The sequence below is a fragment of the Phacochoerus africanus genome, chromosome 11, assembly GCF_016906955.1.
Source record: "Phacochoerus africanus isolate WHEZ1 chromosome 11, ROS_Pafr_v1, whole genome shotgun sequence".
NCBI lineage: Eukaryota > Metazoa > Chordata > Mammalia > Artiodactyla > Suidae > Phacochoerus > Phacochoerus africanus.
Genome location: NC_062554.1, coordinates 123,492,454 through 123,510,685, shown reverse-complemented (window position 1 = coordinate 123,510,685; position 18,232 = coordinate 123,492,454). Strand labels below are relative to the sequence as shown.

Here is an 18,232-nt window from a genome sequence, read left to right as displayed (position 1 = left end):
AAATTAAGGTATGTACTTTTAGACAAAATGATTTTATACTATAACCACTTTTTTTTTTAAGAATTAAGATATGAGCTCAGGGCTATCTAACCTAAAATTTTTTAAATTCCTACTCACTGTGCTATTTCTGAAATAATAAATGTGAAAATTCATTGGAATCTTAGAAGCTTATAAATATCTCAACTAGCTTTACAAATACCCTTTGAAATACATGTTAATGCAAACAGTTATTCATCAAATACCTAAACTTTATACAATGGTCAAACATCATTTACCTTAGTTCTTTGCTTAAATCTTTATTCAAGAGTTTTGTGGATTAATTTGTAATTTTAATTAAAATTTTAATTTTTACACTGGAAAACAACTAAAAGAATGCTGACTTTGGTCTTAGATTTTTCAAAGACAAAACTTGGGGAAAAAAAAATGTTCAGCCCTAGGTCAAAAGTTTTATTCAGGTACAGAGAAGTCCATGTGAATTGTGCACTGGGCCAGTATTAAATCCAAGAATAACAATTTCATTCCAAGACTATTTATTCTTACTACAAGTAATAACAATAGTCAGTATACTTGGGAAATGGAGTACAGTTTTTCAGCTGACATTTAAAACAGATGTAATTGACATTATTCTAACATGTAAGATCAACAAACAGTTAACTACATGGCCAGTATCTAATGTAGAACTTTATTTTCTACTGTATTAATAAACTAAAGGCAAGAAAATATCAAGTGAATTTTAAAGGCAAATCTTTACTCCTTAAAGAAAAAATACAAACGGTAGTACTTTTATAATAGATCGTTATATTTTACATAATATAAACAAAAGCACTAATCTTACGTCTAGTTTCCTTAAACTACAATGAATCACAGCATGGGTGAAAAAAATGGGTTTACTCATTGGCAGCAAATAAACAACTTGGGAAAAGGGGTAGCATGCATTTATTTTTTAAACTGTCTATGCGCAGGCACTGACATAACCAAGCTTTAATAGCCACCACCGCCTCTTCCTTGTCCAGGGTAGCCACTCCCATAGCCCCCTCCTCTGCTACTTCCTCGCTGGAATCCCCCAGATCCTCTGTAGCCTCCACCACCAGACCCTCTGTAGTCTCCTCCTGACCCACCTCTATAGCCACCTCGGGAACCCCCTCTATAGCCTCCGCCACCACCTCCACCTCCACCATAGCCTCCCTGATAGGAGTTGGAGCCACCACTATAGCTGCCACCACTGAAGCCTCCATTATCATTGAAACCTCCATTACCATTGAAGCCTCCACTACCATTGAAGCCTCCACCACCACTGAAGCCTCCACCACCACTGAAGCCTCCACCACCCCCATAGCCTCCATTACCCCCAAAGCCTCCACCACCCCCATAGCCACCACTACCCCCAAAGCCCCCACCACCACCATAGCCTCCACTACCACCAAAGCCCCCATTGCCACCGAAGCCTCCGCTACCACTGAAGCCCCCATTTCCACTGAAGCCTCCACCACCACCAAAACCTCCACTACCACCAAAACCTCCGCTACCACCGAAGCCGCCACCGAAGCCTCCGCCACCGCCGAAGCCACCACCACCGTAGCCTCCGCCGCCTCTGTAGCCTCTGCCACCTCCGTAGCCTCCGCTGCCATAACCAGAACCTCCCCTTCTATATCCACTTCCATTGTCATATCGAGCCATCTTGGGAGGACGTGGACCATCTCCATATCTAGAGAAAGCACAAAACCACCAACTTTAGCAAAGTATCCTTAATACTTCTCAACTAGTCACAAGATAGAAACATTTAGTCATATTTGAAAATTTAACACACAAAGGGAATGAAGCCAAATGCATACATACAAACAGAAATGAAATAAATCTGCTAAATCCAAAACAGACACAAGATGAAGCATAACTATTAACCATGTGTTTTTTTAAAGTTCTGGTTCATTCTCAAAGACCTTAAATTTTGGCAATAAGTCCTTACAACTTTAAGAGTTCTTTCTCACATCTCAACTATATGTCATTCTAGGAAAGTGAAAGAGGTTCCCTGAGATGGCAGTGAGTTATTTGATCTTTACCACTAGGTATTTTCCTGCATTAACTGTTTTTGAAAAGTGTCTTTGGCTAATTTGTTTACATCTAAATCTTGGTTCACGTGGCAAAGAAAGTGAGGGGTAATAAAAAATTGCCTAAAATCAAATTGTCTCACCAAAATGTCAATTCAGCATACCCCAAACCACTTATTCCTTCTGTGCAGCTTTTCTGAGAACATCCTGTACTTATCCCATCCTTTCTAGTTTCTGGCCTTTTGTCCTTTACAGAAGATTATATACGACACTACCTCCCTGACAAAAGTATCTCTCTCAAACACCTATGAACACCGCCTTCTTACCTGCCTAGGACACTTATCTTCCACCTTATTTCTGAAGAGTCTCCTCCTCAATAATTCTTCAATACACCTGCTAGCAGGTCCACAGTAATGAAGACAGCACTGTTTCAGGAACTGCACTGCCTGAGTCTGAATCCAGCTCTACCACTTACTAGCTGTATGACTTTGGGTCTTAACTTCTCTGTGCCTAGTTTTCTTATTTTTATTAAAGGAGATAATTATCTACATGATAGGCAGATTATATTAAGATAAGCTAATATCAGAAAAGCACTTAGCACAGTGTAGCGCTCTACTAAGCACTGTTTGATTAACTCAGTTATAGCCAAATGAGAAGCCAGAATTCATAAAGCACCTATCAGTTCTACACATTAAGATTATAACAGTTTACAATCAAATGTAGTAAGTGATCCCTGATTGGGAGATTAAAGGTTATTTTTGAATGACTAGAAAAAAACTTCAATATGATTACATATTCCTGTTATTATAACACTTTTTTTTTTTTGGTCTTTTTGCCATTTCTTGGGCCGCTCCTGTGGCATATGGAGGTTCCCAGGCTAGGGGTCCAATCGGAGCTGTAGCTGCCGGCCTACACCAGAGCCTCAGCAATGCGGGATCTGAGCTGAGTCTGCAACCTACATCATAGCTCATGGCGACGCTGGATCCCTAACCCACTGGGCAAGGCCAGGGATTGAACCCACAACTTCATGGTTCCTAGTTGGATTGGTTAACCACTGAGCCATGACAGAAACTCCTATTGTAACACATTTTTGGAGTGTGACCTGGTATTGTAACTATGTTCTTAAAAGATTCAAGAGGCATACTGACAAAATGTCATACATAACATCTGTAACTTAATTACAAATGATTAAGCAAAAGAAGTGTGCATATACGAAAGCATAGTATCACAAAATGCTGACAATCAGTGAACCTAAAATGAAAAAGTATTTGGGTATTCACTGCACCCTATTCTGCCTTTTCTGCAGGCTATGAAGTTATTTCCAAACAAAAAGCTGTGGGCAAAGAAAACTTTAAAAAGGGGGAAAAAAACCCTGAAGCAAATAAGACACTTAAAGAATTGAGAGAAATTTCACACTGCTTTGTTTTAGGATCATCATGTTCTTGTTACTTCCCTAAGATAAACCTTGTTGCTTTGCATTTGTAGAAGGAGCAATTCAACCCCTCATCATTTTTTCTTTAGAGATGGCAAAGCGGTACTGTGGGAAGAGGATTATCTGGGCTCTTTCTTGTCACTTTCCTGTCATGTGACCCACCCTGGACTCCCTATGTACTTGACGGTCCCTTTCTCTCTCAAACATGCACTGGTTTAATAGATCAGTGACACAAAACTAAGTAATACTCTCTTTTCTGGGTGTGTTAACCAGAACTAAACTTCACAGCCAGCATTTGCCAAGAATTTAAACTTCCGTAACAAGGCCTCTTATTAATTAATTGTGGGAATTTGGGGCAGGTATAAGATTACCGTCCCCTGCTTAGTTCAAAGAGAAGTTACTGTGGTACTTACCGTGTGCTGCCAATCATAAGGTTAATGCCAGCAGCTGAGGGCCTGGAGATCTGGCGGATTGTGTTCAGCATACGTTCATTGACAGGGTCCAACTGGCTGATGATATCAGGCTGTTTGGTTACTTCTACAACCAGAGCCTCCATGGCTGCCCGGAGAGCAGTGATACAGGCAGCAGCTTCATGAGATATTTGCAGTCTGATCCTAAAATAAAGGAAAATGATTGAAAATAACAATAAAAACCTTTGCTAACTTCTTAAAATTCACCGCCAGTCTACTGACAGTTGTTAACCAAGTCTATCAAGCAAAATACTCTTGGCAATACAGAACACTCAGGCTCAAATAAAAAAATGAAACAGGAGACCTAGGATTGCTGGGTAAGTTTTTCCCGAATATGACTGAGTCTATTAACCATTAACTTCTATTTAATTTTTGCTAAGTGTTTACTATATACTCACCACTAGTCTCTGAGCAACTTAAAGCACATGAAAGAGGTACCCAAGCTCCAATTAGATTCCAATTCCTGTATAGTATTCATGGTGATGGATTCGGCTCCAATGCCTAATGCATTTGCTTCTACTAGTATTGTCAACTTCAGATTTTACTACCAAGTAAGTATGAACCATACTCCTAAGATATACCATTCTTCCCAAAAGACAATGTTATAAAGCACCTCACTTGTGCCATCAAATCTCGCCATTTTTCAGATTTAATTACCAGTTAAATTCTATTACATTTCAATTCTAAGAATTCAATTGAATTCACATCTGAAAATCCATACCAGTCATCTACAAGCACAATCTGTCCATCAGACTGGACCTTCTTGGAGGCAAAGAGAAGCAGCTGCAGTGGGGTGACTAAGGTCATGCCTTTAGCAGAGATGGCCCGGGTTCGAATCTGAAGAGAGAGAAAAGGGCAAGAGGAAATAGTTGACATTCCAATTGCCAATCAACTACCATAATAAAAACGGAGTATGCTTTGAAAATTAAAATTCATGTTCCCATTGCGCACATTAATAAGTGAATATAGATCTTCAAAACTGAACTTTTCTTACCTTTTCACCAAATACAAAGAAGGGAGATGGATACTTCATGTCTTGGCTGCTAAAAGGACAGTTAACAGATGACTTGTGGATAAGTGCATTACGCCCTTCAGTGGTGAGAATCTTTCTCTTTTCCTTATGATAGCACACATTGGGGTACACGCCAAAGGCCAAGAGAGAGATAACAACATCCAGATTATTGTCTGGTCCAGTGTTAGTAAACACTTGGGTCAATAAACAATCTGTTAAGAGAAAGGAAATTTAAAGAAAAAAATTAGGTACCTGGCTAGTCCTCACATTGCATGTAAACTATGAGAATTAGAAGAAGTGACTGCCCCCACCCTCTTTCAAATAACCTAACTTCCTCTCTTCTCAGAACTGAGACAAGGAGAAATTCTGAGTCTCCACAATAAGAAAATTAAAATGTCTATATTCTTTTACAGTCTCGACATAAGTTGGGAGTAATTACTAAAAAGAAAAAAACTTTCCGCAATTAACCATCTTCTCTCAGAGTAAGAGCTAGACTGTTGAGACCACAAAATGTTTCATTTATTGCTTTAAAATAGCTTTTACTTCTCTAAGAGGTGAATGACGACTGAAGAGGAACCCTCTAGAAGAAGGCTAACATTTCACCCAGTCTATGCTTTAATGGGTACCCCACCATATGGGAAGTATGAGGGTAAGCACTAAGAATTGGATATATTTTGTTCTAGAAAACCTGAGCCATAGTCTTGTAACTTCCTAAATAATTGAGTTTGGACAAGTACTTGATAAAATTCATCAGTTTCCTCATCTATAAAATGGGGTTAATAATATCTGCATCAAAGGACTGTTGCAAAGAGTCTATAATACAAAAATATTCTCTTTTCTTTCAATTTTAAAAAATTACAAATTCAGTCAATTTATAACAGAAGAGAACAACTCTGACCTTGCCCAAACACCTTATCTCTCTCAACTAAATAGTCCTTTCTGGCTATGTGTTCCAGTTCTTGGTGTTTTAAGAAATACCTCTTTTCATCTAGCTGGAGAAGAAAAGTATAATAGCTCAAATTCACACAAGGAACAGCTGGATTACTGTTTCTACATCACATATCAAAGTCCTCTGTAACATCTGTACACTAAAACCTTAAAAGCCACTAAAATTTAACATGGTAGAGTTTCCTTCTCATCTAAAAATGAATATATGGGCAATAAATAAAATCACTTCACAAATCACTTGAGTTTATTCAATAAACTCCTCATTCTAAAAGCTAAACTGGCGTTCTTTACAAAATAGATTTTTAAAAAATCCACCCAAAGTAGCACAATTCTCACTTATTAAATCATCAGGGTACTAAATTACAATTTGGACACCATCATCTACATCCTTTTAAAGGAAATGTAACTAATAATATGGGTGTTTCCGTTGTGGCACAGAGGAAACAAACCCTACTAGTATTCACGAGGGCGCTGGTTTGATCCCTGGCCTTGCTCAGGGGGTCAAGGATCCAGTGTTGCCATGAGCTGTGGTATAGGTGGCAGACGAGGCTCAGATTCTGTGTTGCTATTGCTGTGGCACAGGCCAGCAGCTCCAGCTCCAATTCAAAACCTAGCCTGGGAACTTCCATACGCCACAGGTGTAGCCCTAAAACAAACAAAAAAGCCAAAACCTAAACTAATATGACCACATGATTATCACCAGTTCAAAGAACTAAGAAATAGCTGGGGACATAGGAAAGGCATAGGGTCCAATGTCTGAAGCTAAAACACACTGCACTGTCAATACGCACGTATGACATTAAGGTTACTTTAGACATGTCTTAAGAATGTGAGAATCTTACCTTCTGGAAATCCAGAATTAATCAGAATCTCTTTGAGCTGAACTTTGGCTTCCCAGGTCATTCTTAGTGTAGCCATATTGAGTCTTTTATGCTCACAAAAACGTATCTCTGCTTCTTCTCCACCCATTCTAAAACAAACATGTTTGTTAAGAGTCATTTCCAAAGCCCAGCGAACTAGATATAGTTTACAAACTATAGTTTACCCAAATATTGTAACTCTTCTCTTTCAAGCCCATACCTAGCATCATCCCAAGCTTGGAATACTGATAAAAGGGCCACATGATCAGAAAATCGGTTTCCAGCAAAATTTCGATGGATGTAACCCAATCGCTTTCCTTCACTGATGAAAGGCTCTGGAAAGCAGGTGGCGGCAGAGATGGTACAAATAGCATCTCCCACGCTGAAACAGACAAGAAAATTCAGTTTAGATCACATTCTTGCTCTAGCAACTCAGGCAGTCCTGTCAACCGTGGGTCAGTCTTTACTGGCTATGATCCTACTTTGTTAACACTGAAATGGCTTTACAAGAATTTTTATAGCTGCTCTCCAAAGCAAAAAAGGGGAGAAACATGAGACCTGGTACTAATGGACATATATTTATTATAAATTGACTAAGTATTACGTTTCCTTTCCTATTCTCCTGCATCTTAACAAATCTCTTCATCTTCAAAACTTGCTGATAAACTATACCTGACTTCCTATACTATTTATCTTTCAAGGATAACTACTTAATCTCCTCAGAAGAACAGCACTTCTCTCTTGAGAAATTTGTGCTTTCCCCCCGACAAGTTGGGCCCCAGTGTCCATCTACTGCAACTATTTGTTCTTCTCATTTCGCACTTTTCTTGGTATCTAAAGTACACCAGTTCTCTACTAAAGACCACTTAGTTTTCTTCTATTCAAGCGTATCCTGTTTTCATGGGAAAGAGGGGTAGATTCTGAGAAATTGTTCTATTTATTAGCAATAAAACAAAGAACTTACTAGAAAATACACCCCATTATCATCATTTTGCCAAAACGAGGCTCGATGGGGAGTTTAGCCAGGATTCGTCCCAGAGGAGTCAACTCATCATTGGCATCTAATGCATCAAGTTCTGTAAGGAGATATTTCTTTGTGAGCAGAAATAGTTATGAACATCCCTTTAACCCAAGCAAAGAGGAAACATTTCTTTATAGATTAAGGTTTGGATACTGCACTGAAGTTTTCATCAATTGTCAAGCCAACTGCCAGCACCACGCCTGTGGCCAACAATTCTCTTCACTAAAAAAACCAAATTCAAGAACACCTAACATGAAGAAGGTACTAGAATTAAATCCTATTGGGTATAAAGCTGAGTACAGTCCATGAGAAGTCTATAATCACAGAAATAAGTATAACAGTAGCCTAAGTAGATAAATGCTATAAGTCTGATAACATCCGTTGATAATTTTCAGAAAGAAATGAAATTTGGAGAATAAAAGTCTAACGTGCACAAAGCAGATGAGCACAAGAGTCAAAATTCAAATTCAGGTTCTTCGTTGGCTCCAATGCTCTTATTTTCTACTATACTACAGTGCTTCCATAAGTGATCAGAAAACATAAACAGATGTTCTAAGAGATGTACATAAGACACTGGGTATCATAAGTAATTCATATTCTGATCCATAAAATACTGGTTACGAGAGAACACCTGTCTTTTCTCCATTCCCCCCCCCAAATAAGAGTCACATTATCTCTTTCTTCATTTATGTTGCTCATTTTATATTCTGACCATACCATGTACATTGAAAACCTTATTATCATAGCCCTGTGGGCTGTATCCTCTTCTTGACTCATTTGTTCAGTGTTATTTGCCAGGATAAGACAGATGGTATAACTGGTAAGTATTAGGCAGGTCTGTATTTGCAGGTACCTCTAAGTGTGTGCTCCGCTTCAATCACAGCATCCAAAGGTGGAGGTTCAATTGCCTTGGCCAGAAACTGGCCAATTCCTCCCAGACGCAAAAGTTTTATGCTCAAAGCAATTTCATGCAATGGTGTTCGGAACATCTCTGGTGTCATGTGGGTCTCGAGTCTAAGAAAAAGTTGAAAAAAAAAAGAGAAAAAGAAAGAAAAAGTTAAGTGTAAAACAACCATCTTCTCTTGTGTACACTCAAATTTTGTACAGATGATCAGGGATATGGAATTGCCCCCAGCTTATCCTTTTAAATCACCAAAGAACATTGCGTATTTCCTACAAAGGCTCTCTAGACAAGACCTTAACTGAGTAGTGGCTTATGACTTCACTTACAGCTTGAGGTATTTTCAGCTGAGAAATGAAGGAGGATGAAAAATTACCCCAAATCCCTAATGTTATTACCCCCACCTAGGGCTTCTTCAGGTCCTGCCTCCTGACAAACTTGAGTTAAAAATGGTAGCAAGACCTTTTATGGGCGATACAAGCTCATACTAACATTTCCCTGTAACCTCTTCCCCCACTTCCTCATTCAGGTAAATTTAGTGCCACTGGAAAGATCTTACACATTATCTAACCCTTTAAAATATTAACAATGAAAACTATTAATATAAATTAACAATGATAATAGCTAATGTTTACTGAGAGCTTAATACGTGCCAAGCTTTTTTCTCAGCATTTTACGTAACTGACTCCATTCTCAAACAAACCCCATGCGGTTAGAATTTCACTATCTTCCTTTCTCAAAAGAGGAAAGAGATTTAAATAATATTAAAATCCAAGTCTCAGGATAATTCTGCATTATTTACATAATGAAGGTTCATGGGAGCCATTTAGAGGTGGATTCCAACACTGCTAGCAAGACTTAGATTAGCTTAAATCAAGTTTATAAAAACACAGATAGGCATTATCTATTCGTCATCCTATGGAGAAAAGAACAAAAATCCCTTACAGATCTATTCATGGTGTTGCTAGTTGGTAGGTGGTTTTACATTAAGATGTTAAGAGTACAGAACTTGTTTCTTCAAAGGACAATTCAACCTTTAAAAAGAATCAAGTATCTTCCAAATGTTACAGCCAGTCTCCTGCCTTAACTTATGACACTCAAATAAACCTACATTTACAATTAATTACTAGAGAGCCATATGTTATCAGTATAAAAACAAATCAAACCAGCTTTGATTTTTCCTCAGTGTATTATATACATCTGGCCACCTAAATTAGTCTCTCTCTCTCTCAAATACACCCTAACACTATCTCTATAACCAACTGGTTAAAACTTAAGTATACCAAATGGGTTTCAAGAAACATATAACTAGATATATACCTTAAATCTGTAATTCCGAAAGTTAAGGGTTTTTTAAACTAATTGGTCTCATCCAAAAACTTCCCCCTAAAAGCTCTGTGGAGATGGACAAGGTAGTAACAGGCTTGGATTTCAGTCCTGGATTAGTCGGCTAAGCTCCTTAAGCTTTGCTTTCCTTACCTAAATAATGCCCTCTCTTTCTCAGACACATGAGGATCATGTGAGAGGTGATGTGCTAACAGTGGGCGTGGGGGTGTGGTATAATTCTATAAATACAAAAGTACTGTTATTTTAATGTATCTTTCAGACAGTTAACCAATTCATAAGTATCAGTAATCCCAAAGTGGTAAAACTATGTGGTGCCAGAATTATGCCCATATATCCTTTTCCCCCTTTTTTAATGGGGAAAACATGTATCATGCTTTAAAAAGGTTATTAGTAAATAGTTAACTGGTATCAAACATGCCACCATTAATAATTTCTTATTTCTTTACATTCTCAACACAATCTTGCTAAGTGATTGGAGAAAGCTAAGTTTCCTCCAATTCACTTAAGTTCAGGAAGTTTATGGCAGGGCAAAGGAGTGTGAGGAAGGGAGGTTTGTTTGTAAAAGGTTAAAAAAAAAAAAAAAATTCACTCTTTATTCCAGAATTGCTCATACCTGTCAAAACGAGCTCGGCTGCAGAGGTGAAAGCAGAACCCAGGCCGTACACGACCAGCTCGTCCTTTCCGCTGCTCAAGGTTTGTTTTGGATGCCCACACTGTAGCATAATTGGTCATGTTGTTGTGAGCAGTGAACAGCTTCACTTTTTGCCTAATTAGGAAAGAGTGGTTAATTGTAAAACTCACATATACTATCAACACATAACTACCATATTTCTACTACGTGAAAGACTAAGACCTACAAAGCGTGCCACTTACCAGCTAGATGACCTCAACCAAGTTACTCATGTTTCTGTGCCTCATTTTCCTCACCTGAAAATGTGTATAATAACTACTACCTACACCTCATAGTGTATTTATAATCATTAAGTGAATGACTGTATAGCATTTAAACAGAATCTGGCACAGATACCTAAGCATGTGGTAATTACTCAAGCCAACTCTATTCCAGAATTTAGCTTAACTCTCAGGCAATCTACGAAGCTAAACGAGAATATGTGGCACTTCAGATGACCTCACCAAATCATGATGGCGTGGTTCTTCTACCCTGCTAAGCAACCTCAAAATCTGTGTTACACACAGGCAGCTGGCACCAAATGACTGGGATTGGCACAGAAAGAGCTGAGTGCTATTCACTATTCCCTAAAGTAGGCACGGGCAAAGATTTTTCAATTGCCAGGACAAGCTTAGGCACTATACAGAGAAGACACGGGGCATAAGGTGGCGAGATAGAACCAAGTTTTGACATCTTTGTCCTCTGTGTATTGATTACCATATAATTCTTTATCTATACACAATGCCTCCCTGTGTATTTCCCAGGCTATCTTATACCACACATGAGGTCTAAAAGTCTTTCACTTTTTTTTTTTGAAGTCTTAACTCTTAAATGAGGATCCTAAAAGTAGAACATTTGTCCTGAGCTAAACACTGGACATCTTTATAAACCAAACAGCATTCTATGCCACTGTATAGCAGTGGTCAGTGGAAACACTCAATGGGAAATGAGTAAAATACCAGCAGACAACAACAGTGGACAGTCAGAAGTTACTATTTAAACTTTGTTACTTTCTACCATGATAACTGAAGAGATGATCAACACCAAGAATCACCATTAATTAGCCTATAACTCAGTACCCAAAGATATGGCACAGTCAATTTGACAGTATAAGAATACGGACATGGTTTTGTTAGGCACCCACAGCATGTAGAAGTTCCTGGGCCAGGGATTAAACCCACAGCACAGCACTGACAACGCCAGATCTTTAACCTGCTGAGCTCTCAGGGAACTAAAAGTTTTAAAAATAAGGTTTTTGGAGTTCCCATTGTGGCTCAGCAGAAACGAATCCTAGTATCCATGAGGACGCAGGTTTGATCCCTTGGCCTCACTCAATGGGTTAAAGGATCCAGCATTGCTGTGAGCTGTGGTATAGGCTGCAGACTTGGTTCAGATCTGGCGTTGCCATGGCTGTGAAGTAGGCCGGCAGCTACAGCTCCAATTTGACTCCTAGCCTGGGAACCTCCATATGCTGCGAGTACGACCCTAAAAAGACAACAACAACAACAAAAAAGTGTTTTTGATTCTGTTAACTTATTCTAGACACTATACAGAGGATTATAAAGATCTATTCTAGCAAATGAGTTCCTTGGGAACTTACTTGCAGGAGTCAATGACATAAACAACATCATTTATGGTGATGCTTGTTTCAGCAATATTTGTGGATAAGATAACCTGTGTAGAAATGACATTAAGAAAAATTACATCTCAGAAAATATTTTCCTACTATACACTTAAAAGGAATGATCTGCTTATGCAACAAATAACTAGAGATTTACATAAGTCTTAAAAAAAAAAAGATCACTCACTAATTGACCTGATACTTGAAAAACATACTAAGCTCAGAAAGAGAGCTTTTCTCTTCCTCAATTTGGATGAATTACAATTTGGGGGGATGGCTCTTTGAAGGCCTATAACATTTTTAATCTGTGTCACTCCCCACCCAGTAACTGTCATGTCTAATACTTACCTTGGTTACTCCAGCTGGCACTGGATCAAACACTTTGCGCTGCTCCTCTCGAGGAATCTGAGAATGCAGAGGCAGAATCTGATACCTATGGTTTCCTATAACAATACGGAAAGGTTAAGATCTAAAAATAGGAGCCTAGTTTAAAACTGTTCTATGTTATGCATATTTTTAATCAAAAATTCTTATAATACTAAATTCTGTTTTCACATGTTGGCTAGGGCACAAGCAAAAACATTCGTTTTTACTCCCAAATAGTTGAGAATTCAATAGAGACTCATACCAAAATGTGGATTCATTTCCAAATGCTTCTGCATAGTATAAATCAAATTCCAGCCAGGTAGAAAAACCAACACAGCTCCAGGAACATTAAGGGTCTCAATGTATTTAAGTAGAGCCTCGATGAGTTCAAAAGGAGTTTCCTTCTCATTCAACTGAGCCATGCTCATCTTTGTTTCTAGACCATATTCGTCCCCACAGATCAGGTTACAATTTGCCTGCAAAAAACCAGGAAGATATATTTTGGATGTCTCAATTACTACAGCTCATAAGTTTCCTACATTTGTTCTGTATGTTCAAATGACCCTTATTAAATGACACTTAGTATCCTTATTAAGTTTATCTAATTAGTCATATCTGGCACAAAGACATATAGTTCAATTTTCAAACAATGACATATTCAATTTTTCTCTGACCAGTACTTCAAACAAACTCTTAAATCTGACTCTCAACTTCTAATGGCTTCTTCTAGTAAGTTTATTTCTTAACTTTCTCTTCTTTTTAGGGCTGCTCCTGTGGCAAAGGGAAGTTCCTAGGATAGTGGTCAAATCAGGGCTGCTGGCCTGTCAGTCACATCAGCAATGCCAGATCCAAGCCTCATCCGCAACCTATGCCAAAGCTTGCTTGGGCAACATAGGATCCTTTAACCCACGGAGTGAGGCCAGGGATCAAATCTGCATCCTCCCAAAGACTATGTCCGGTTTTTAATCTGCTGAGCCACAATGAGAACTCTCAAGTTTCTCTTATGACTACAAACTCTTGGTTTTTAAAAAAATATTTTCCTTACTGATAAATGAACTTTTTTGCTCTTGTGATTCTCTTTCAATCAATTATAATTACTTCCTCATACATAAAATGCCTCCCCGTGTAATTCCCAGGCCCCCTCATACCAAATATGAAATCCTTTAATTCTTAAATGAGTGCAGAGTATTTGATCATTTTCACCTATTTCTGAAATAATGTGGTCTGAACCGTTGAAAAAGTCTGCTTAGAACCAATCATAAACCAAGACTTCAGTAATGAGAAACATAGTTTTTTTACAATTGATGACATCCCTAAATTTCTAATTTGCTTCTCATTTATGTATTTATTTATTGCTTTTTATGGCCATAACTGTGGCACATGGAAGTTCCCAGGATAGGGGTCAAATCCGAGCTATAGCCACCAGCCTACACCATAGCCACAGTGACGCAGGATCCTAGCCACCGCTGCGACCTACACCACAGCTCATGGCAACACTGGATCCTTGCCCTGCTGAGTGATGCCAGGGATTGAACCCTCGTCCTCATGGATCCTAGTTGGGTTCATTAACTGCTGAGCCACAGAGGGAACTCCTGCTTTTCATACATTCAAGTCTTCTGATTAAAAATATCCAATCCCAGTTTGTGTTTTATCATATTCTGCACTGCTGGCTGTCTTATAGAATTCATTCTATTCAAATTTCCAGATTCAAGATATATTTTTATTTATTTTTTTATTTTTTGTCTTTTTGTTGTTGTTGTTGCTGCTGCTATTTCTTGGGCCGCTCCCGCGGCATATGGAGGTTCCCAGGCTAGGGGTTGAATCGGAGCTGTAGCCAACGGCCTACGCCAGAGCCACAGCAACGCGGGATCCGAGCCGCGTCTGCAACCTACACCACAGCTCACGGCAACGCCGAATCGTTAACCCACCGAGCAAGGGCAGGGACTGAACCCGCAACCTCATGGTTCCTAGTCGGATTCGTTAACCACTGCGCCATGACGGGAACTCCCCAAGATACATTTTTAAATACCACTGGTCCAACTCTTAAGCACCCTAAAATAAGTGTTATTTTTCTTTCCTGTTTCTTCTTAGAAGACCCCTCCATCAACCCCCATTTTAACTCTCTCTGATAATATCATGACCATATAGTTTCTCTAATCTAGGACTACAGCTGCTGCTTCTTTAAACTTTATTGTACACAGGGTCAGCTGGAGACTTTGTTAACACCCAGAGTCTCATCTAGCAGATCTGGGGTTGGGCACAAGTCTCTTCCTATCAGGTTCCCAGGTGCTGTAGCTCATGGAAAATACTCGGAGCAGCAAAGCCTGCTGGAGTTTTTAAACACCCCCAGTCTCTTTTTTTGCAGTAACAATTTGCCCATAACGAAAATTCTTCATGAAATGCACTTACATCATCATCCTCACTACCGTCATCGTCCTTATCCTTCTTTTTCTTGTCCTTTGGTGGAGGAATAAAGTGGGTCATCTGAATACAGTCTTCCAAAAAATATTCTGCCAGGGCAATTCAGTCAGGTAAGTACTATCAACTTGCAAAACAGAGCAGTCTTTAAGATTCATCTTCTAATTCATAATTCAAAACTACCTTCACACCCTTCAATCTCACTTGTTACAATTTCAATCTACATTTCTTTAGAAGTTCTAGTGGCAATAACCTCTCTTCCCAATAAAACTCAGTGTTCCCTTATCCTGGACCTTGAAGGAGGCGAGGTATCTCTAATACCTGTTCCCACAAAGCCAGTCAGGGTATCCGCTATGTACGCTATTCAAATCAAACATTCACAGAGTGCATGAACGCTCTATGCTGTACACTTCCATGGTGTGGGAGTTGGATACAGAAAGAAATTAACATCAACACAGTATTTTACCTTGAAAACACCTTAATCTTGTTTCAAAATCTGCCTGCTCTGGCTCTACAAAGGATTCTCTTATATAAAATTTTAAAAGTTTAGCTCTAAATAAAAGAGAGGAAATTTACTGGATATGCAAACTCCTCAAAGGGAGAATGAAACTCATTACTGCATGACTAAAACCCCAAGAATGCTATAATGCATTCAATACCCTAATTTGGACTGTATTTTAAATATCCTTTAAACTATTACTCGCACATCCAGGATTAAGAAAATCCACCAGTACTGCACAAAACAAGTTCACCGTCCCTCCCCACTCTTACAATATTTACCTTGAACTGGGTAAGTCCTCCCATAAACTTCAATGATTGGGCAATTGAAGAAATATTCACAGAACATGCTGGTGTCAATAGTAGCAGACATGAGAACAATGCGAACTTCAGGATAAGCCTGAACCACATCACGCAGCACCACTAAAAGGAAGTCAGTCTGTTGACAAACAAATGGAAAAAAACAAAACAAAATATTAAAAGTCCTTGCTATTGAGATATATCTAAAAGATTTCTTTTGTTATACAACCATAAAACATCAGTAAAATTCAGTTTCTTAGATGGCCTATAGGTAAAAGGATTACAGTGGGATGCAGTCATATTATTTTAAAAACAGCTGCTGCCTATTAGCTGTGGTGATTAGAAATGAGTGCTATTAGGGTAAGGAAAAAGAATAAAAACCATTAATGAGAGGAAAAGAACTCATCTCAAAATTCTCAATGAATTATATATGTAGGTACACTAACTTGAGAAAAAAGCCATCATAAACCAAAAATCATTTTCCAATCACCTGTTAAAGCTAATTTTAAAAATGTTGAAAAGGCTGGATTTAGTTCAAATGAAATAATGGTCAAGCCATTTATTATTTAATAATGTAAGATTTCCATCAACTCACCAAACAACATGAAAGCTACAACTCAGACAAAACTTTTCTGACTGTGTGGTCCTCAAGTCCATCAGTCTGCCTCCCCAAACCAGACAAATCCACCGTGTTAAATCTTTTCATACACCTTTCCTCTCATCTATATAGATAACTATATATATGTATAATATACATATATATACATATTTTTAAAATATTTTAATGGCCATTACCTGTGGCATATGGAAGTTCCCGGGCCAGGAACTGAACCTGAACCGTAGCTGAGGCAACACTAGATCCTTTACCCCACTGCGCCAGGCTGAGGATAGAACTAAGACCTCTGCAGCAACCCAAGCCACTACGGTCAGATTCTTAACTCACTGTGCCATAGCGTTAACTCCACATACTCATTTTCTCTCTTTTTTGGCCGCCCTGTGGCACATGGAGTTCCCAGGCCAGGGATCAGATCCAAGCCACAGTTGCAACCTACGCCATGGCTGCAGCAAAGCCAGATCCTTAACCCACTGTGCTGGGCCAGGGATTGAATCTGCATCCCAGGCTCCCAAGACACTGTTGATCCCATTGCAGCACAGCAGGAACTCCCACATACGCATATTTTTAAATGTACCTACTCTTAACTTGGTATGGTATTTTATGTAATCTTTTGAGATTTCCTTTTTCACATACTAATATCACTGCTAAGAGTGACTTGGGCGTCACCAGTTTTTCTTTCTGATGACTGTTTAATATCCTAATGTATGAATACACCAATTAATTCACCAGCAGATATCTGGTAGTGCCTACTGAAGGTATCTGGGTTATTTCTAAGATTTGACTATTGGGAGCATTTGCTACCCTGAACATTCTTATTCCTGTTTCCTGTGGTACCTGTGCAAGTTTCTATGGGTTAAGTGCAGGTATGGAACTGTACTCACAGGGTGTGTAAACACTGAACTTCAGGAGATAAAACTCAAAACTATTTTCTGAAGGTGTTCCACCAGTTTATAAACTACCATGAGCAATGGACAAGAGATTTCAATGATATTTACATTCCCTAATATCTGGCATCACCACTTAAATTTTATTAATCAAATGGATATAAAGCAAGATTATCTTAATATGGCCTTCAACTGTACTTTCCCATTCACCAATGAGGCTGAATACCTCATGCCTATCAGCCGAATATAATTCCTCTTTCTAAAAATGCCTGTATTTTTCCTTATTTTTCTACTAAGTCATCTGTACTTTTCTTACTGACTTGTAGGAAGTGTTTATATATTTCTGACTCTTTGTTGTCTGTATTGGAATCTTCTAGCTTGCACTTCTCCTTAAAGTATCTTCTGAGTGAATAAATGATCTTAAGATTAAGAGATGAATACTTCAGTCTTTTGACTCATGGTTAATGCATTTCATGTTTTAAGAAATTCTTCCAGAAGGTTTAGAACTATGATGCCCAATACAGTTGTGTCGAACACATAAATGTAGCCAATCTGAATTGAGACGTGCTGTAAGTACACAGGTTTTGCAGGTTTAATATGAAAGAGAATGTAAAAAAAACCTTAATATCTTTTTCATACTAATTACATGGTGAAAATATATCTCCTGAATTAATTTTACCTGTTTCTTTTCACCTTTTAAAATATGTTGCTAGAAAATTAAAAATTAAGTCCTGATATCTGTAAAGCAAGACCTGCCCTTCTGTTCTTCTGTGTGAGTCCTGGCTATTTCTGGACATAAAACTTCCCTGTAAGTATTTATTTA

At 38.5% G+C, this 18,232-nt stretch overlaps 1 protein-coding gene across 1 annotated transcript in view; it reads right to left on the bottom strand.

Annotated features, from left to right (window-relative positions):
• Positions 1 to 513: 513 nt before the first annotated feature.
• The window catches only part of DHX9 (DExH-box helicase 9), a 42,046-nt gene continuing 24,327 nt past the window's right edge, over positions 514 to 18,232 (bottom strand). The window contains exons 15-28 of the mRNA XM_047751842.1: positions 15,892 to 16,048; positions 15,103 to 15,203; positions 12,956 to 13,169; positions 12,676 to 12,770; positions 12,307 to 12,380; positions 10,650 to 10,802; positions 8,642 to 8,802; positions 7,732 to 7,843; positions 6,988 to 7,149; positions 6,750 to 6,877; positions 4,942 to 5,171; positions 4,669 to 4,784; positions 3,891 to 4,091; positions 514 to 1,705 (exon numbers count right to left, since the gene is read on the bottom strand). Coding sequence (XP_047607798.1) covers positions 982 to 1,705; positions 3,891 to 4,091; positions 4,669 to 4,784; positions 4,942 to 5,171; positions 6,750 to 6,877; positions 6,988 to 7,149; positions 7,732 to 7,843; positions 8,642 to 8,802; positions 10,650 to 10,802; positions 12,307 to 12,380; positions 12,676 to 12,770; positions 12,956 to 13,169; positions 15,103 to 15,203; positions 15,892 to 16,048 — 2,628 coding nt within the window. The 3' untranslated portion in view covers positions 514 to 981. The remainder of the gene's footprint in view (positions 1,706 to 3,890; positions 4,092 to 4,668; positions 4,785 to 4,941; positions 5,172 to 6,749; positions 6,878 to 6,987; positions 7,150 to 7,731; positions 7,844 to 8,641; positions 8,803 to 10,649; positions 10,803 to 12,306; positions 12,381 to 12,675; positions 12,771 to 12,955; positions 13,170 to 15,102; positions 15,204 to 15,891; positions 16,049 to 18,232) is intronic.